The sequence below is a fragment of the Peromyscus maniculatus genome, chromosome 7, assembly GCF_049852395.1.
Source record: "Peromyscus maniculatus bairdii isolate BWxNUB_F1_BW_parent chromosome 7, HU_Pman_BW_mat_3.1, whole genome shotgun sequence".
Taxonomy (NCBI): domain Eukaryota; kingdom Metazoa; phylum Chordata; class Mammalia; order Rodentia; family Cricetidae; genus Peromyscus; species Peromyscus maniculatus.
Window position 1 is genome coordinate 105,914,267 of NC_134858.1, and position 17,635 is coordinate 105,931,901.

A 17,635-nucleotide genomic window follows, 5' to 3' on the forward strand; every position below is an offset into this window, starting at 1 on the left:
GAAGAACTGGAACATGCATCCTCATTGCCCATGTGTGGACAAACAGCCATACAAAGAACCACAGTTAAGACTAAAGCTGCTTGTTATTTGAAGGCAACAACAGGAAACTTCTGGAAATCTTACTTGTGACTTCTTAAAAACAAATTTTTGAGTAGCACATGATGCAGACATCTGTCCAAGACCCTTCCTAGCCCAAAATTACATGCATACTAAAAAAACTCACCTGTGTTATACTCCTTCAACTGCAACTCCTTTACAGGTATGCCATCAGAAGTTCGAAAGGCATTAAGAATCTGCAAATAAATGACATTTACACTACTGATACAAATCATAGTTAAATGTTAATTTTTATACTTCCCTACTGGTTTTTACTCTATAAAATTTAAAGCTATGATTATTTCATAAAGACAAAATTAAGCTATGTTGTAGGAATCTAGCAGAGTCACTGATAAACATTAGAATGAATAGTGTATCTAGGTAAACATTATCTGTATCTAGGGTAAACATTAGACTAAAAAATTTTCTAGAAGCACTTCGACCTTGAAGAAGTCATTGTGGAAAACAGTGATTGTTTTCCCCGTGACTTACAGGATTGTTTTCCTGAGTGAGCTTTAAAGCCTTTGCATGACTTTGGACACAAGACCCTCGTGGCACACCTGAAGCTCTTCAGTTATTGGATATCGAAAACAGTACACAATAAAGACTAAAGTGATAGAGGTGTGATGCTTTCCTTCAGAAAAACATATAGATTAGATCAGGGACTTTGGTATTAGGAACTTGTTTTACCCAAAAAACAACTCTGTGTAACAATCAATAAATACGCCTTTTTACAGCTGTTCAAGGTTTGGTCCATCAGAGGCTGGACCTCCCTGTAGCCACAGAGAGCCTAAAATCACATCTCTGCATTATTCTTTAACCAACTCACGCAACACAGAACACCGACAAAACCACACACATTCTATGCATTCAAAAGGTGATAAGTGAAGTTGGGCATGACAACATAGACCTATGATCCTAGCAAGCCAGAGAGGCTCAGGGGCACTAGGTCAACGTGAATGGGGGGAGGAGGCACACAGAGAGAAAAAGAAACAGAAATGGAATACAACGTACATAGGCCGAAGAGCTGGGTTAATAATGTGGCTCAGGAACCAGGTGTGGTGGCACATGCCATTAATCCCAGCACTTGGGAGACAGAGGCAGGGGGATCTCTGTGAGTTCCATCCAGGCCAGCCTGATCTATAAAGTGAGTTCCAGGACAGTCAGGGTTGTTAACACAGAGAAACCCTGTCTCCAAAAACAAAAAAAGGAAAAAAGACTGTGACTCTGGTAGAGTGCTTGCCTAGCATATTCAAGGCCTTGGATTTACACCCAGCACTCTTCAGAAAAGGCAAAAGAACATAGCTTTAAAGAGCACAGGTTTTGGGGCTGGAGAGATGGCTCAGAGGTTAAGAGCACTGGCTGCTCTTCCAGAGGTCATGAGTTCAATTCCCAGCAACCACATGGTGGCTCACAACCATCTGTAATGAGATCTGGTGCCCTCTTCTGGCATGCAGGGATACATGCAGTCAGAACACTGTATACATAATAAATAAATCTTTAAAAAAAATAAATAAATAAAAGAGCACAGGTTTTGAAACCTATATGTATTCCAAACCTCTCTTTACTTGCTGTGTATAACTCTTTAATGCTTAGTGTCTTGTGTTAAAAATAATGCACTGAGTAAAATCTAGTCTAGTCCAAGGCCCTAGAACTTAAACTTAGTCTAGTTATTTGTTCTGTTCAGGTTTGAGTTCAATCTAAAATGGCCCCATCCTGGATCCTGGATCTGACAAGGTGGCTCAGCTGGTAGGGACATTTAAAGGAACAATTGAAGGGACAGTAGCCCACTCCAGCATATGGTTGTGGCAGGCCTTGCTCTTCTCCCCCATCCCCTCTGTCTTGCTAAACAAACAAACAAACAAAAAATGCGTCAGATTAGATCTCTAAACCTAGCCACTAAGGTCTATTCCTTTATTTTGCCACTTCCCTCTCCTGAGGCTGACTACCAAGGTCCAGCTATCAAAAGTCTCCTTTGGTTCATCTAATGAACGGGCCCAGTTAAAATTAAACACCTCATCCTAACACGATGTTTCCCCTTTTACCTTTATAAACTGTTATTTGCCTATGTGCCACGCCTGTCGCCTCTCTATCCAGAGACAGTCCTTTGTCCCTCTGGGGCCAATACCCCCGTCCCCTTTCCTTTGTTCCCTTCCCCTTCTCCCTCATCCCCTACCTCCTTTACCACTGCATCCTAGCCCGTTCTAACCCAGACATCCCCCCTTTTCTCCTCTTAAAATCACACCTGCAAGGTCATTTGCTATTGTTTTCTACCTGAGTCAGAAAGCATATCTTTAACTTTCTTTCCCGCTTAATAAAGGCTTTCTCTGTAAAAACAGGTGTTTGGGTGTGATTTGTGCCTAATCCAGGTCTAGAAGGGACCCACACACACACATACACCCCATGCAGGAGTACCCTTCACAAACACACAAAAGAAAGATAAAAATAAAATCAAGTCCTGCAAATTTTTCTGACTTCTCTATGTATGATATGGCATGCAAACACTTGTCCCCACAGACATGAACACGTACACACAAATAAATAAATAAAAATAAAGGTAATTTTAAAAGAAGAAAAGAAAACAGCCTAGTCCTGATGACACTCTAAATCTTTTGTTGTCTGACACAGGACATCAACGGAGCCCAGACTGGCCTCAAATCCAAGGATGACCTTGAATTCCTGGTTCTACTGTCTCTAATTATCAAGAGCTTTTCAATCTTTAGTCCCCTGCCCCCTATTTTCTCTCTCTTTCTCTTCTCTCTGGTTTTTTTTTTCAAGACAGGTTTCTCTGTGTAGCTCTAGCTGTCCTGGAACTCACTCTGTAGACCAGGTTGGCCTTGAACTCAGAGATCTGCCTGCCTCTGCCTATGAGTGCTGGAAACAAAGGTGTACACCACCATGCTTGGTTTATCTCTCAATCTTTCTAAAATTGTAATTATGTGATATGTGTGTCAGTATCTATGTATGGGTATGTATGGGTATGTGTACATGAGAGCAGATACCCTCAGAGGCTAGTAAAGAGGTATTAGATTCCCTGGAGCTAGAATTATGACCAGTTGTAAGCTGCCCAGCATGCCCAAATAACTAACCTTGAGGCCTCTAAAAGAGCAGCAAATGCTTTAAACCAGTGAGCCCTCTACTGTCTATCTTTTGCTAGCTTGCCTTCATGAAGGTAGCAACTTTATTACCACTGGTCTATTATTCAGTGCCTACCACAGTGCCTGGTGCACCATACAGAAGAATATTCTTAACTAAAGAGTCTGGAACCATGGGGGCTGGAGAGATGGCTCAGTGGTTAAGAGCACTGGCTGCTCTTCCAGAGGTCCCAAGTTCAATTCCCAGCACATACATGGCAGCTCACAACTGTAACTCCAGTTCCCTGAGATCTGACATCTTCACACCAATGCACATTAAATAAAGTTAAATAAATTATTTTTAAAAAAAGAACCAGGATGAGGCACAGATCTACACAGCACATCCAAATGCAGGCCAGAACTACATAGCAAGTTGCAGGCCAGCCAAAGCTACACAGTGAAATTGAGAATGTGTCCCAAGGGGGGGGAAAAAAAGGACAAAACAAAACGCCCAAATCTCTGAAATCCAAAATGCTACAAGAATATGAAATTTTGTAAGCACTTTAGATTCCAAATTAGGAATGTCAAAATAGCAACTTCCACATAAATATTCCAAAATCTAAAAACCAGAAAACTTGAAATACACCTGGTCTCAAGAACTTCTAACAACGGCTTTTCAACCAATAGTGAAGTAAATAAATTAAAATACTTACTCACAGGACATTGTAATAATTAAATGAACTAATGTTTGCTAGCCTTTCATAACCACATACTTTTACTTCTAATAACAACTTAAATAATTCTTCCCTTAGTTCTGTCATAATTTGGCAAGAAAATAATTTGAAACAGAGCAATTAGGTAGCTCCCAGTTTTATTTGTTTTTGAGACAGGGTCTATGTAGCTGTACTGGAACTCACTGTATAGATCAGGCTAACCTGGAACTTAAGAGATTCACCCAGCTCTGCCTCCTGAGCGCTAGGATTTAAAGGCATATGGCACCACACCTCACCTGGTTCAGTATTTATTAATGTAAATCAACTGCATCTCTGTGCATGTACTCCTAATATAATATGGTCTCAAGAATAATTATCAAGTCTGAATATACCTATCATGTGTCATTTGACAAACCTTATGTCAGTGACATCGAATAAACTCTACAGCTTATTCCAAAGTTACTTCCTGGCTTAGATACTATATGATAGGTATTCTAGATGTTACCACTGAGGAAGGTAGATTGAAAAATATATAAACCTTCCCTGCTTATTTATTTATCAAAATAAAGTAGCTAGGTAGCTGGCCCAGACTGGCTTTTTTTTTTTGGGGGGGGGGGGAGGTACTAAGGACTGAACCTAACTAAAGTATGTATAAAGTAAACACTGTATTTACAGTTCTTTATACTTTTATTTTAAGACAGGGTCTCACTAAATGGCCTGGGTTGCCCCAAGTTGCCCTGAGCTCATTCTGCAGCCCAGGCAGGCCTTGAACTTACAATCTTGACTCCTGAAGAGCTAAGATTATAGGCCTATGCTACCAGATTCAGCTCTGGCTTCTGTTACCAAGCCCAACATTGGCATTGAATTGTTTGTAGGTTTTAATTATTACTTTTAGATAGCATACCAAATAATAGGTTTCGCTGCAGTATTTTCATACATAAATATCATTGTACTTGCTCATATCCACCTTGCCCCACTATCCTTTCCTAGGGCTCAAACTCTTCATCCTTCCATGTCAGCCTCCTGAGTACTGATTATAGGCATCTATCACTTGACTCTTTACAATTTTATATGTTCCCATGAATCTATAATTTTTTAAGTGATTTTAATTTTTTTTCTTTTCATTTTGAGACAAAGTCTCACAATGTAGTTCAGGTTGGCCTCAATTGGCAATCCTGCATATATCTCCCAAATGCTAGAGCTGTAGGCATGTGTCACTACATCTGGGTTCTTTTTTTTTCAGTTGACAGAGACAGAGAACATTTGCCTTACCTCTTCTTTTGTGGCATTTTCTGGCAGCCCACTTAATCGAATAAGCCTGTTAGGTTTCTCCTCACTCGGGCCAGTTCTATAATCTTGATCCTTAAATTCAGAATGTAAAGTTATTTCACAGATTTATTTTTACATGTAAAATAAAACCCAACATGAAATATAGTCAAGATCAAAAGCGATTTGCATTATGTTGAAGAAACGAAAGCTGGCAATCTTCTTCATTTTCCCTCCTAATATCACTGGATTATTAGTATGCTAAGACCAAAGCTTACTGAGGGAGTCTTAAAATAATAAAAAAACATGTTCTAAAATTCTCAAAACCTACTATTTGGTTACTAAGTATTAAGCTCACCAAGAGACAGGCCAGGCATAGTAGTACATGCCTTTAATCCCAGCACATAGAGGGCAGAGGCAGGTGAATCTCTGAGATCAAGGCTAGCCTGGTCTACATAGTGTGTTCCAGGACAACCAGGGTCACACAGAGAAACACTGTCTCGAAAAAAAAACCCAAAAAGATCACAAAATAAAAAAAAAAAAAAAACCTAAGTAGACACAGGTAAAAATCTATTTAAGATAATTTTCATAATTAAATTGCAAATATAACTCTCCTTGTTTAGATTTAAGAAACTTAACATTTAAACTAATTAAGCTAGCTATAAGAGGAAACTTGCAACATTAACATCATATCCTCATGAATGTAAAAACCTTTCTAAGCATTCTCTAAATGAACTTAAATAAGAAAATAAATCCTAATTCACAGGGACTGCAAAAGCTGTGAGACCCACTCCCTAAGATTGATAATTTGAAATCAAGTTTATCATAGGTCATTTAAATAAACACAATAAAGCAAAACAATGACTAAACACACATCAAAAACATGATCTGAGCCAAGGGTCTTTCTCTAGGTACTTAAACTCCATTATTCCACTTTCAAATACAGTTTGCTTTTGAATAGTTGTATAAGAAAGCTTGAGGGGGGCTAGAGAGATGGCTCAGAGGTTAAGAGCATTGGCTGCTCTTCCAAAGGTCCTGTGTTCAATTCCCAGCAACCACATGGTGGCTCACAACCATCTGCAATGAGATCTTGTAAGCTCTTCTGGCCTGCAGGGATATATGCAGGCAGAACACTGTACAAATAATAAATAAATAAATCTTTAAAAAAATATTAAAAAAAAAAAAAAAGGCTTGACAGACTAAAATCTTACATTCTATACTTCACCCTTGAGAAAAGCATTATTAACCAACTCATCAACATACCTGAAGGTCCTGTTGGGCATCTCGGGACATTTTGCCCTGTGGAAAAGACTTGCTCTGGCCATAGCCAAACATCTGGCTTCCTGGCAACCTATGATCCACATCACAGTATTCAATGCTTCTGTAATCAGTGTCTTGTCGACCAAGAAAGTCCAAATCACCTTCTCCTTTAAACAGACCAGCATCTGAACTCTGCTGTTCACCTGCAGAAAGCTTTGGCTTGTCTTGATCTTGAACTGGACTTTGGCTGTTCTGAAAGTCTGATGGAGATTCATGTTCAAAGGTTCCACTTTGTGTTTCTCCTTCTCTTGTTTCTGAGTGCTCAAATTCTCCCTTCTGAGCACCAAAAGCAGGTCTTTCTACTGCATGGTCACGTGTGGATTCTTCTCTCTTGTTCACATTCATACCAGAATGTTCTCTCTCTTGTGTAGAAGGCTGAATGTAATCCAAAATTTTTGGGTCCACAGGGGGCATCTCCCTATCTTTAAATTCCATACAAGGTCCTACCTCTCTGCCCCTAAAATCTTGGTAAGTCCTAGAACGGTGTCTACCTCTGAAATCCGAATGTGGCGTATCCCTATTCCTAAAGTCTAGATCAGTAGTAGCTGAACCTCGGCCTCTAAAGTCCACCTGTGTTCCGTCTTTATCCCTGAAGTCCAAATCAGATACATCTCTGTTCCTAAAATCAGAACGAGACTGATCTCTGGATCTAAAATCCAAATCTGATAAATCTCTTCCCCTAAAATCTGTATGGGATCCATCTCGGCCTCTAAAATCTAAGTCGTAAGTGCCCCGCCCCCTAAAGTCAGATGGAGGAACATCTCTACTTCTGAAGTCAACAGGGTGAGAATCCCTGTCTCTGTAATTCATATGAGGAGTCTCCCTGCCTCTATAATCCATAGGAGTACCATCTCCACCTCTGTAGTCCATAGGTGGTCCTTCTCTATCCCGAAAATCCCCAGAATGTATGTCCCTATTCCTGAAGTCCAACTGTGCTGAATCTCTGCTCTGGAAATCCGAGGATGAAAAATCTCCCCCTCTGAAATCATGTCCAGGTCCCTCCCCTCCTTGATAGTCACCATGTGGTCCATCTCTAGCTCCATAGCTGAAAGAATGCTCCTCTACATTTGCAAAGGGAGGTCCTGAATGCCCCTGGAAATCAAAGGGAAGTGAATCTCTGCCAGGAAAGTTGCCAGAGTGTCTCTCTTGAGCATGACTCTTAAGGGGAGGAGGAGGATAATCCCTGTTCCACCCGGGAGCAAACCTTTCTTCTTGGCTCCCACTGTAGAAACAAAGACAGGGTTATTCATATTGTCCAGAGAGTTTGAAATCTACACACCAGCATATTCTTCTCTAATCACAGCATATTCTTCTGTAAACACATTTTGGGGGGGCAGAGTTCTGTAACAAGGTCCTAGATCTGCAGAAAACAGCAAGTTTTGCTATTTTAAGACGAGGTGTCCGAGTAAACTTTTATGCTCCCATTTCAGAACACGTGGTAAGTCAACACAAGGTTTTCAACATGACTGCTGCAGAAAAAGCTTTCACCCAGTCCTGCAACAGGGAAAATCCGCAATACCAGATAAGCTAACAAAGGAACATGCTACAAAAATTCCCATTTTCTACCAAGGAACTTAAAATTCCAACGTCATCACGACAATTACTACACATGTGGAGTTGGGGAAATCAATGCAATTTTCTATTTGTTTGGTTGTTTTGTTTTTGAGACAGGGTTTGGTTATATAGCACTACCTGGCCTAGAAATCACTATGTAGGCCAGGCTAGTCTTGAACTTGAAGCAATCCTTTGTTTCCTGAGTACTGGAATTATAATAAACAACCATGCTAAACCTCAAAGTATAAAATTTCTTGTTTCAGGAATCGTCTTTCTCTTTGCTGTACCGAATAGTAAACATTCCAAAAATATTTTGTTGTATCTACATCAAGAGTTCTAATCAATACAATGAGTAAAGGCCAAAAAGAGGGAGATAGCTGTATATCATGACTAGTAGCAGCACTAAACCCCAGTTCTACTGTGGCTCTACCTCAGCTGGGTCCAATTATAACTATCAAAGAGTATCATCATAGAAGACAATGTCAATCAACCATAAAGCACGTTAAGTCATCTGTACCAAGCTAAATTATCTAAAAGCTTAAAGCTGAAAGTGACCAACAACTAGATCTTTAGGCATAACTCCATGTCCCAAATAAAGAACTTAACACACCAGATTCTAATGCCTCAAGCTCCCTTTGAGACAGGGTTTTTCTGTGTAAAAGCCCTGGCTGTCCTGGAACTTGCTTTGTAAACCAGGCTGGCCTCAAACTCAAGGAGACTGGCCTGCCTCTGCCTCCTGAGTGCTGGGATTAAAAGTGTGGGCAACCACAACCTGGCTCAAGCTAACTTTTTATTGCAATAAAACATACTTTAAAAATACTTACAGTTAGAGAAACAACAACAACAAAAGTATAGTTGGGACAGAAGAGATGGCTCAGTGGTTAACAGCACTTGCTGTTCTTCCAGAGGCCCTAGGTTTGGTTCCCAGCACCCACATGGCAGCTCACACCCAGTATACTCCAGTTCCAGGGGATCTGACACCCTCTCAGGAAGCAGGCACACTTATAATGTATATACATTCAGGCAAAACATATACTCACTTACATAACTCAATAAATAAATGAGAGTTGCCCAGTCTTTCATACTACCAAATATCTTCCCTTTGACTAATCACTAGAGCATTTCATACATTTTGGCTTTGGTCAAAGATTAAGAGACAGCCAACATGGTGGTATACAGCTATTAATCTCATTATTTGGAATGTTGAAGAGGATGATCCTGAGTTTAAGGCCAGCCTCAATTACAGAATGAGACCCTGTTTCAACAAACCAAAAGATCAAGGAACTTAAATAGGCAAATAGGTGCTTGGGAATCCCAGAGAGGGCAAATGAAAAACAGGAAATAAAAATGACTGAAGGGCTAGGTGGTGATGGTGGTGGTGGTGGTGGTTCACGCCTTTAATCCCAGCACTCGGGAGGCAACGGCAGGCAGATTTCTGTGAGTTTGAGGCCAGCCTGTTCTACAGAGTGAGTTCCAGGAAAGCTCCAAAGCTACAGAGAAACTCCGTCTCAGGGGGGAAAAATGACTGAAGAGCTATCTATCACTTGGCAGTACAACAAAAGCATAGAGATTATCAGGACCAACTCAAGTCTCTCCTCCCCAAACACAGAGATTCTATCATACGGACCCTTCTGAGAACAAATTATACCACTACAGTAAAACTCAAAAGACAACTGACTCTAGGTCACTCAGTTCAGGAGAACTGCTACAACACCATCACCACTCCCTTTGTACCTTATTTTTAATTTATTATTTGTGTGTTTTATACACATACACACACACACACACACACACACACAGAGGGGGCATGTATTTTCTTGGAGGACATTGGGCATCTTCTATGGGTCTCTACCTCATTTTTGAGATAGTTTCTCACTGAATCTGAAGCTCACTGTTTCAGCAAGGCTAACTGGACTGAGCTACCAGGATCATTCAGTCTCCACCCTTCCAAAACGGGGTTATAAACACATGTTGTTGGTTTTTGGTCACAGGGTTTCGCTGTATAGCCCTGGCTGTCCTGGAACTCCCTTTGGAGACCATGCTGACCTCAGAGAGATCTGCCTGCCTCTGCCTCCTGAATGCTAGGATTAAAGGCGTGTGCCACCACCACTCCCACATGCCGTCTTTTTTTTTTTTTTTTTTTTTTTTTTTTTAATATATGTACTAGGGATTTAAATTCAGGTCCTTTTGATTTTACAGCAAGCAGTCTTGCCCTGTGAGACATCTACTTTTTTCATAAAGTAAATAGAAATTTAAAACATTATCCTATACATTAGAACAACGTACAATTAATGGATTTTTAGAACATGAAAACTTCTATTGGTTCTCAATAACACTAACATTAGTTATGTCTTTGTGGTTCATCGTACACAACTTTAAATATTCTTCATAAGAAATAAAATTTAACACAAAAATTAGAATGTTACCATTCAAAGTGTCTGCTACACTTAAAAATCATTCAAGTCCTATTAATTGGCTTTTTGTAATACTTAAGCTTCTGCATACACTCATGGAATGACTGCTGAGGCATCTAAAAGTATGCATTTTTCTGACCAGAACACATCCAGTATTGTCCTTGAATACTGCCATGAGGATTATCTTACCCTCAAGTCAAGCAGATCTACAGTAACCTACCACACTACAGTTCTTTTATCTGTATTTTATAGTCTAATCAAGAAACAGTTCAGCCAGGTGGTGATGGTGCTTGCCTTTAATCCCAGCACTTGGGAGGCAGAGGCAGGCAGATCTCAGTGAGTTCAAGGCCAGCCTGGGTGCACAAATTGAGTTCCAGGACAGCCAGGACTGCTACACAGAGAAACCCTGTCTCAAAAAAAAAAAAAAACAAAAAAACAAAAACAAAAAAAACCAGTTCTATTACTATATAACAGCAGTAGTGTCAAAAGTGGTGACCCATGCCTTTTATCTCTGTGAGTTCAAGGGCAGCCTAGTCTATATAGCAAGTTCCAGGCCAGCCAGGGATACATAGTGAGACCCTATCTCAAAACAAAGAACAGCAGTGGTTACAGAAATTATTTTCAACTAAAGTAAAACAATTTTATGAAGTATTTCAAAGGGAAAATAGAAGTTATTTTCCTAGAAGATAACTTGCTTTATTTTGTGAGTCTCCCAAAAATGGAATATTATCTCCCTCTGGTCAAAAATCTTAAAAATTAGGGGTTAATGAGTTGGCCCCAAGATCTCTGAGGCCAGCCTGGTCTACATATCAAGTTCAAGGACAGTCAGGACTACATAAAGAGGGCCTGTCTTGAAAACACAAAAACAAAAACCCAAGTACTCATGAGCCAAAGTCAGGAGCTCTGTGAGTTAGAGGCCAGCTTCGTCTGCATAGTGGGTTCCAGGCCCACCATGGCTACAAGTGAGACTGAACACACACATGCCACTCACAACAGTCATAGACATACATATACACATACACACACACACACACACACACACACACACACACACACACACACACACACACACACTTCTAAAAACACCACATAAGAGCTAGGTGTGGTAGATACCTGTAAACCCCGCATTGTAGAGGCTAAGGCAAAAGGATCATGAGTTTAAGGCCAATTTGGCCTACATAGAAAGATCCTGTTTCAAAACAAAAACAAGCCAGAGGGTGGTGGCCCATGCCTTTAATCCCAACACTTGGGATGTAGAGGGAGGCAAATGTCTGGGCTAGAGACCAGCCTGGACTACAGAGTAAGTTCCAGGGCAGCCAGGACTACACAGAGCACAGAGAAACCCTGTCTCAAAAAACAAAAAACAGCCAGGCAGTGGTGGATCACGACTTTAATTCCAGCACTTGGGAAGCAGAGCCAGGCAGATGTCTGAGTTCGAGGCCAACCTGGTCTACAGAACAAAATCCAGGACAGGCACCAAAACTACACAGACAAACCCTGTCTGGGGGGTGGGGGGGAGGAAGGAAGGAAGGGAGGGAGGGAGGGAGGGAGGGAGGGAGGAAGGAAGGAAGGAAGGAAGGAAGGAAGGAACGAAGGAAGGAAGGAAGGAAGGAAGAAAAGTTCTTAAAACACGGGGAGGGGGAAAATATGCAACATAACCAAATCTATCTAACTTGTTGTTAATTTATTTTTATTTCATGTGCATTGGTGTTTTCACTTGTGTGTATGTCTGTATGAGGGTGTTGGATCTCCTGGAACTTGAATTACAGACAGTTGTGAGCTGCCATGTGGGTGCTGGGAATTGAACCTGGATCCTCTGGAAGAGCAGCCAGTGCTCTTAACTACTAAGCCATCTCCTCAGCCCTGAAGTTTTTAAATGATTACCTAAACCACCTTAGTTCTATAAGAAATAGCCTGACATACAAAATAAATATCCATAAGTAGACTAAGAAGGCAAACAATAATCTAAATATTTTTAAATGTTACATATAAGCACTGATTCAGACTGGAGCTTGGCAAACCTTTTATTTTCGGGTCTTTTTTTTTTTTTTTTTTTTTTTTTGGTTTTTCAAGACAGGGTTTCTCTGTAGCTTTGGAGCCTGTCCTGGACTAGCTCTGTAGACCAGGCTGGCCTCGAACTCAAGAGATCCACCTGCCTCTGCCTCCCAAGTACTGGGATTACAGGCGTGCGCCACCACCGCCCGGCTTATTTTTGGCTTTTTGAAACAGGATCTCTCTACATAGCCTTGGATGTCCTGGAACTCATTATGTAGACCAGGATGGCCACAAACTCACAAGCATTCATCTGTTTAAGTCTCCCGAGAACTGGGATTAAAGGTGTGTGCCTCCATGCATGAACAAACTACATAAAAAGCTAAGTAGTAAATATATTGGGGCTTTGTAGAGTATACGGTAGCTATCACAACTATTCAACTCTGTAACTGTAGTATGAAAGCAACCACACACAATTTGTAAATAAATGACCATGGCTATGCTTTGATAAAAGTTACTTCCAGTGCTAGTAGAATGATGGCTTAGTGGTTGCAAACACCCACGTGGCAGTTCACATGCATAACTCCAGTTCCAGGGGACCTGATGCTCTTTTATGACCTCTGTGGGCACCAGGCACTCATGTGATACACATACATATGTGTGAGCAAACACTAGTACACATAAAATAAAATATATTTTATATATATATGTATGTTTATTTATTTATTTATTTATTTATTTATTTATTTATTTATTTTTTTTGTTTTTTCGAGACAGGGTTTCTCTGTGTAGCTTTGCGCCTTTCCTGGAACTCACTTGGTAGCCCAGGCTGGCCTCGAACTCACAGAGATCCGCCTGGCTCTGCCTCCCGAGTGCTGGGATTAAAGGCGTGCGCCACCACCGCCCGGCTGTTTATTTATTTTTATTTTGTGTGCATTGGTGTTTTGCCTGCATATATGTCTGTGTCAAGGTGTGAGATCCTCTGGAACTGGAGTTACAGTTTTGGGCTGCCATGTGGTTGCTGGGACTTGAAGCCAGATCCTCTGAAAGACTAGTCAGTGCTCCAGTCCCTAATTATATATATATACATATACATATATATATATATATTTAAAAGTTTATTCTCAATACTTTGAGAGGCTGAGATTTATAAAATTGCTAGTCTAAGGTCAATATGGATCATTCAAAAAAACACACACAGTCCTAGCGTCCCATAAACACTAGTAACACCAGCTCTGAGGGTTCTGTCACCCACTTCTGGTTTCCACACACATTCACACATGCACATAAACATACAATATTTTTTAAAGTATTCCCTATAAATCGAAAGCACAATCCATTTATATCTAAGTGTTACCACCTTTTCCACTCTTTGTATTCAATAACCCCTAAAACTGGCATTCATGTAGCTTAGACAAGTATATCAATCTCAATAGCAAGAAACAGCTCTAGAGTCTAGATATAAATTAGTGAAATTAATACAGCTCTCAAGATTTTATTTTTATGTATGTAAATGCATGTATAAATGTGAGTATATATCATTTGTGTGCAGTTCCCTTAGGAGTTCAGAACAGGGAGAGGGATCCCTGAGAGCTGGAGTTCCAGGAGTTTTTAAGCTCCCTGATATGAGGAGAACAAAACTTGGATCTTCTGGAAAAGCAGCAAATGTTCTTTAACTGCTGAACCATCCTTCCAGCTCCTTAATGGAGCTTTCCTAAACACTTAAGAACAAACACATTTTGCTAGATTTCTAAGTATGCATTGCTTTGCTAAAAGAGATAAAAGACTTTATGAAGAAGGCAAGAGTGATGGTGCATAACAGCAATACCAACTATTTGACAAGCTGAGACCAGAAGACCACAGTTTCCTACCAAACTCTTTAGGTAATCAGCCCAGTATACACTGCAAAAACCTTATCTCAAAAGTAAGTAAATAATAATCTCACACCTGGAATGCTAAAGAAGGATTGCCATGACTTCAGTGCCATTCTGAGTTATGTAGTGAGTTCAGGCCAGTATGAGCTAGAGTATACATTGTCTCAAAAACCCAAAACAGGTAAATAAATGATTTTGGCATATTTTTTAATATTTGAAAAATGTTATTGGCTGGGCATGCTGCCTCACACCTTTAATCCCAGCATTCCAGAGGCAGAAACAAGAGGATCTCTGTGAGTTTGAGGCCAGCCTTCGTCTACACAATGAGCTCCAGGACAGCCAGGACTACATATACATAGAAAGATGAGAAACTGTCTCAAAAAGAAAAAGAAAAAAAAAAAGGTTACCAAGGGGCTAAGGCCATAGCTCAGAGCCAAAGCATCTGCCAAACATACAGGATGCCCTGGGTTCTAAGCCCCAATTTCGTATAGAGCGATAAAGAGAAACAGATACATGCTGGGTATATACTCTCAATCACTTCAGCAATGACTAGAAACTTTTAAAATATTTTCTACTTCTAAAAAAACTTGGTTATATTCTCCACAAAGAAAATATCTGCCTTTATGGTAGGCCAAGTTACATTATAAATACTTGAAAATTTAAATATTGAAAATTTAAGACTTACCGAAAAGGTCCTGTTCTGTTAGCAGATCGAGAATCCCCCCACATCTCTTTCTAGATCAAGAAAGCTTCAATAAGTAGACCTTTTTCCTACCAAACTCTAGTAGAGTAGTACCTGTATAAAATAAATCACAACAAGTAAGAACTTTATACATGAAGTATAAAATATACAACTTAATCTCTGCCTGCTAAGTTTATCAGGGACCACATCATCAAGGATATTCAGAGATCACTTTAAAACATTTATACAGGGCTAGTGAGAAGGCTCAATGGATTACAGCACTTTCCCCCAAGCCTGACAACCTAAGTTCGATCCCCTGGATCTACATGGTAGAACCAATTCCCAAAAGTTATCCCCTAATTTCTTCAAACATACACACGCACACATTAAATGTAAATAGATATAGATAACAGAAAATTTATAATCAATTTATAACTAAAAAAAAATGTTGGGTATGATGGTGCATGCCTTTTATCCTAGCACTCAGGAGGCAGAAACACAAGCGCACACACAATTAAAAAAAAAAATCTTTAAAATTTTTTCAGGTAAGTGTAGTGGCACATGTCTTTAATTGCAGCACTCTGGAGGCAGAGGCACTTGGATCTCTGTGAGTTCAAGGCCAGTAAGGAATACAGTGAGAGCTTGTCAAAAAAAAAGTTCAGAGCTGTGAGATGGCTCAGTAAGTAAAGGCACTTGCCTCCAAGCCTGACTACCTTTCCCCAGGACCTAGAAAGTAAAAGAAAGAATTAATTCCCACAAATTGTCCTCTGACTTCCACAAGCATGTTGCGGCATGTATACACACAAGAACACACAGAGAACAAATAAGCCTTTTTTTGTTTTGTTTTTCAACAAATTAACTTTTTAAAAAAGGGAAAAAAATTTTCAATTAAAAATGTGTTGTGAGCCAGGTGGTGCAAGCCTTTAATCCCAGCACTCAGGAGGCAGAGGCAGGGAGATCTTGGAATTCCAAGATAGCCTGGTCTAGAGTTCCAGGACAGCCAGGGCTGTTACACAGAGAAGCCCTGTTGGAGGGGTGGGGGATGGGGGGTGTAGAAAATATGTGTTCTGACTTCCAGAGATGTCCTCTGACCTTCACATAAGTAATGTGGGATGCACACACTCATACACTAATACATTAAACAGCATTTTTTTTTTTTTTAATTAAAGGTCTCACACAAAAAAAGTATGTTCTGGAGCATTAATAAACTTTTTGGTATACAAAGAATGTTTCACATTCAATAATTCTTTCCTGAGTAATTTTCCCAGCACTTATTTGTTCATTACCAGAAAGAGCATCTTAGCATTATATTCAGTCTATGTGGCTAATCCTACACTATTGAGCAGTTAATCAGAATACTTATTATCCTCACCAGCGATTGCTTTGAAGACAGGCATGTAACCTAAATCAAGCTGAGAAATTATCTCCAGGACTTTTCTTGTAGCTACTGAAAGATCTTCATGGATTTACAAGCGTTTCCTAAATATGACACAACAAATAAAAGAAAAAAATAATAAAGTACACCATCACAATTAAATACTTTTGTGCATCAAAGGATACTTGATATGTAGAGACTTAAAAAAAAAATTCACACCAGGTGTGATGGCCCACACCTTTAAATCCCAGCACTCAGGAGGCAGAGGCAGGCAGATCTCTGAGTTGAGGCCAGCCTGGTCTACACAGTGAGTTCCCGGACAGCCAGGGCTCTGTTACACAGAGAAACTCTGTCCTGAAAAAAACAAAACCAAACAAACAAACAAAAAATCCCACCAATTCACAAGTCATCAAAATGGATGGCATGAAGTTTTCAAGGTCTTATTCCTCCAAGGAAACATCTTAAAAAACAAAACAAAAAAAAAAAAAAAACAAAAACAAAAAAAAAAAAAGCAGTAACCATAACAAAAAAAAAAAAAAAAAAAACTAAAGGGCAGGTGGCAAGATGGCTCAGGGGGTAAACGTACTTTCGCCATAAGCCTAACACCTGAGTTCCATCCCTGGACACTACAGTGGAAGGAGAAAACTATCTCCCAAAGTTGCCTTCTAACCTCCGCTCACACATGTGGGATATATACACCCACAGTCATATACATCACATACAATAATAATAAATTCAATTAAAAATTGGGCCGATGAGATAGATGGCTTAGTGGATTGGGGCACTTGCCTCCAAGTCTGACTATCTGGGCCTCAAATGGGCTGAAAAGAAAGGACCCAAAAGTTGTCCTATAGCTTCCACTTGTATACCATAGCATATGTATACATGAATGCCTATGCCCCCCACGCCACTAAATAATTAAAATGTAAAGAGGCAAAAGAAACAAGTATCTTCAAAGCAGTAGGAATATTGTGTGGTGTTTTTATCTTCCCTGGCCCTCTTTCTCTTCAACACAGAAGTCATTTTGCTCTTTAAGAAGTGCAGCCCCATTCCGAGCTCCTTTCCAAGAAAAGAGCATATGTATTTGCAAGTTATTGTATGTATTTGTTCTACCTTGTCAGGTGGAAGGGGAAGGGTATCTGAAGGACTGATACAAAGTGCTTGTTTCTATTTCACCCAACTCAGAATTCAAACAGGAGCCTGTGCCTTTAATCTCAGTACTCAGGCAGGCAGATCTCTGAGTTCTAGGCCAGCTATGGACTATATAGTTAGTTC

At 40.0% G+C, this 17,635-nt stretch overlaps 1 protein-coding gene across 14 annotated transcripts in view; it reads right to left on the minus strand.

The window, feature by feature from the left end:
- Rbm6 (RNA binding motif protein 6) overlaps positions 1 to 17,635 on the minus strand; it is a 128,481-nt gene that overhangs the window by 99,955 nt on the left and 10,891 nt on the right. For 4 of the 14 annotated variants that reach the window (XR_013052518.1, XM_076575492.1, XM_042281620.2 and 1 more), the window contains exons 2-6: positions 16,358 to 16,464; positions 14,989 to 15,099; positions 6,413 to 7,691; positions 5,156 to 5,245; positions 224 to 293 (exon numbers count right to left, since the gene is read on the minus strand). Coding sequence is in view for 7 of the 14 variants with exons in the window: in XM_042281620.2 (XP_042137554.2) it covers positions 224 to 293; positions 5,156 to 5,245; positions 6,413 to 7,691; positions 14,989 to 15,032 (1,483 nt within the window). In the remaining 7 variants the exon portion in view is untranslated. Of the gene's footprint in view, positions 1 to 223; positions 294 to 5,155; positions 5,246 to 6,412; positions 7,964 to 14,988; positions 15,100 to 16,357; positions 16,465 to 17,635 lie in introns of all 14 variants that reach the window. The other 10 variants (XM_076575491.1, XM_076575487.1, XM_076575488.1 and 7 more) reach the window with 6 other exon arrangements.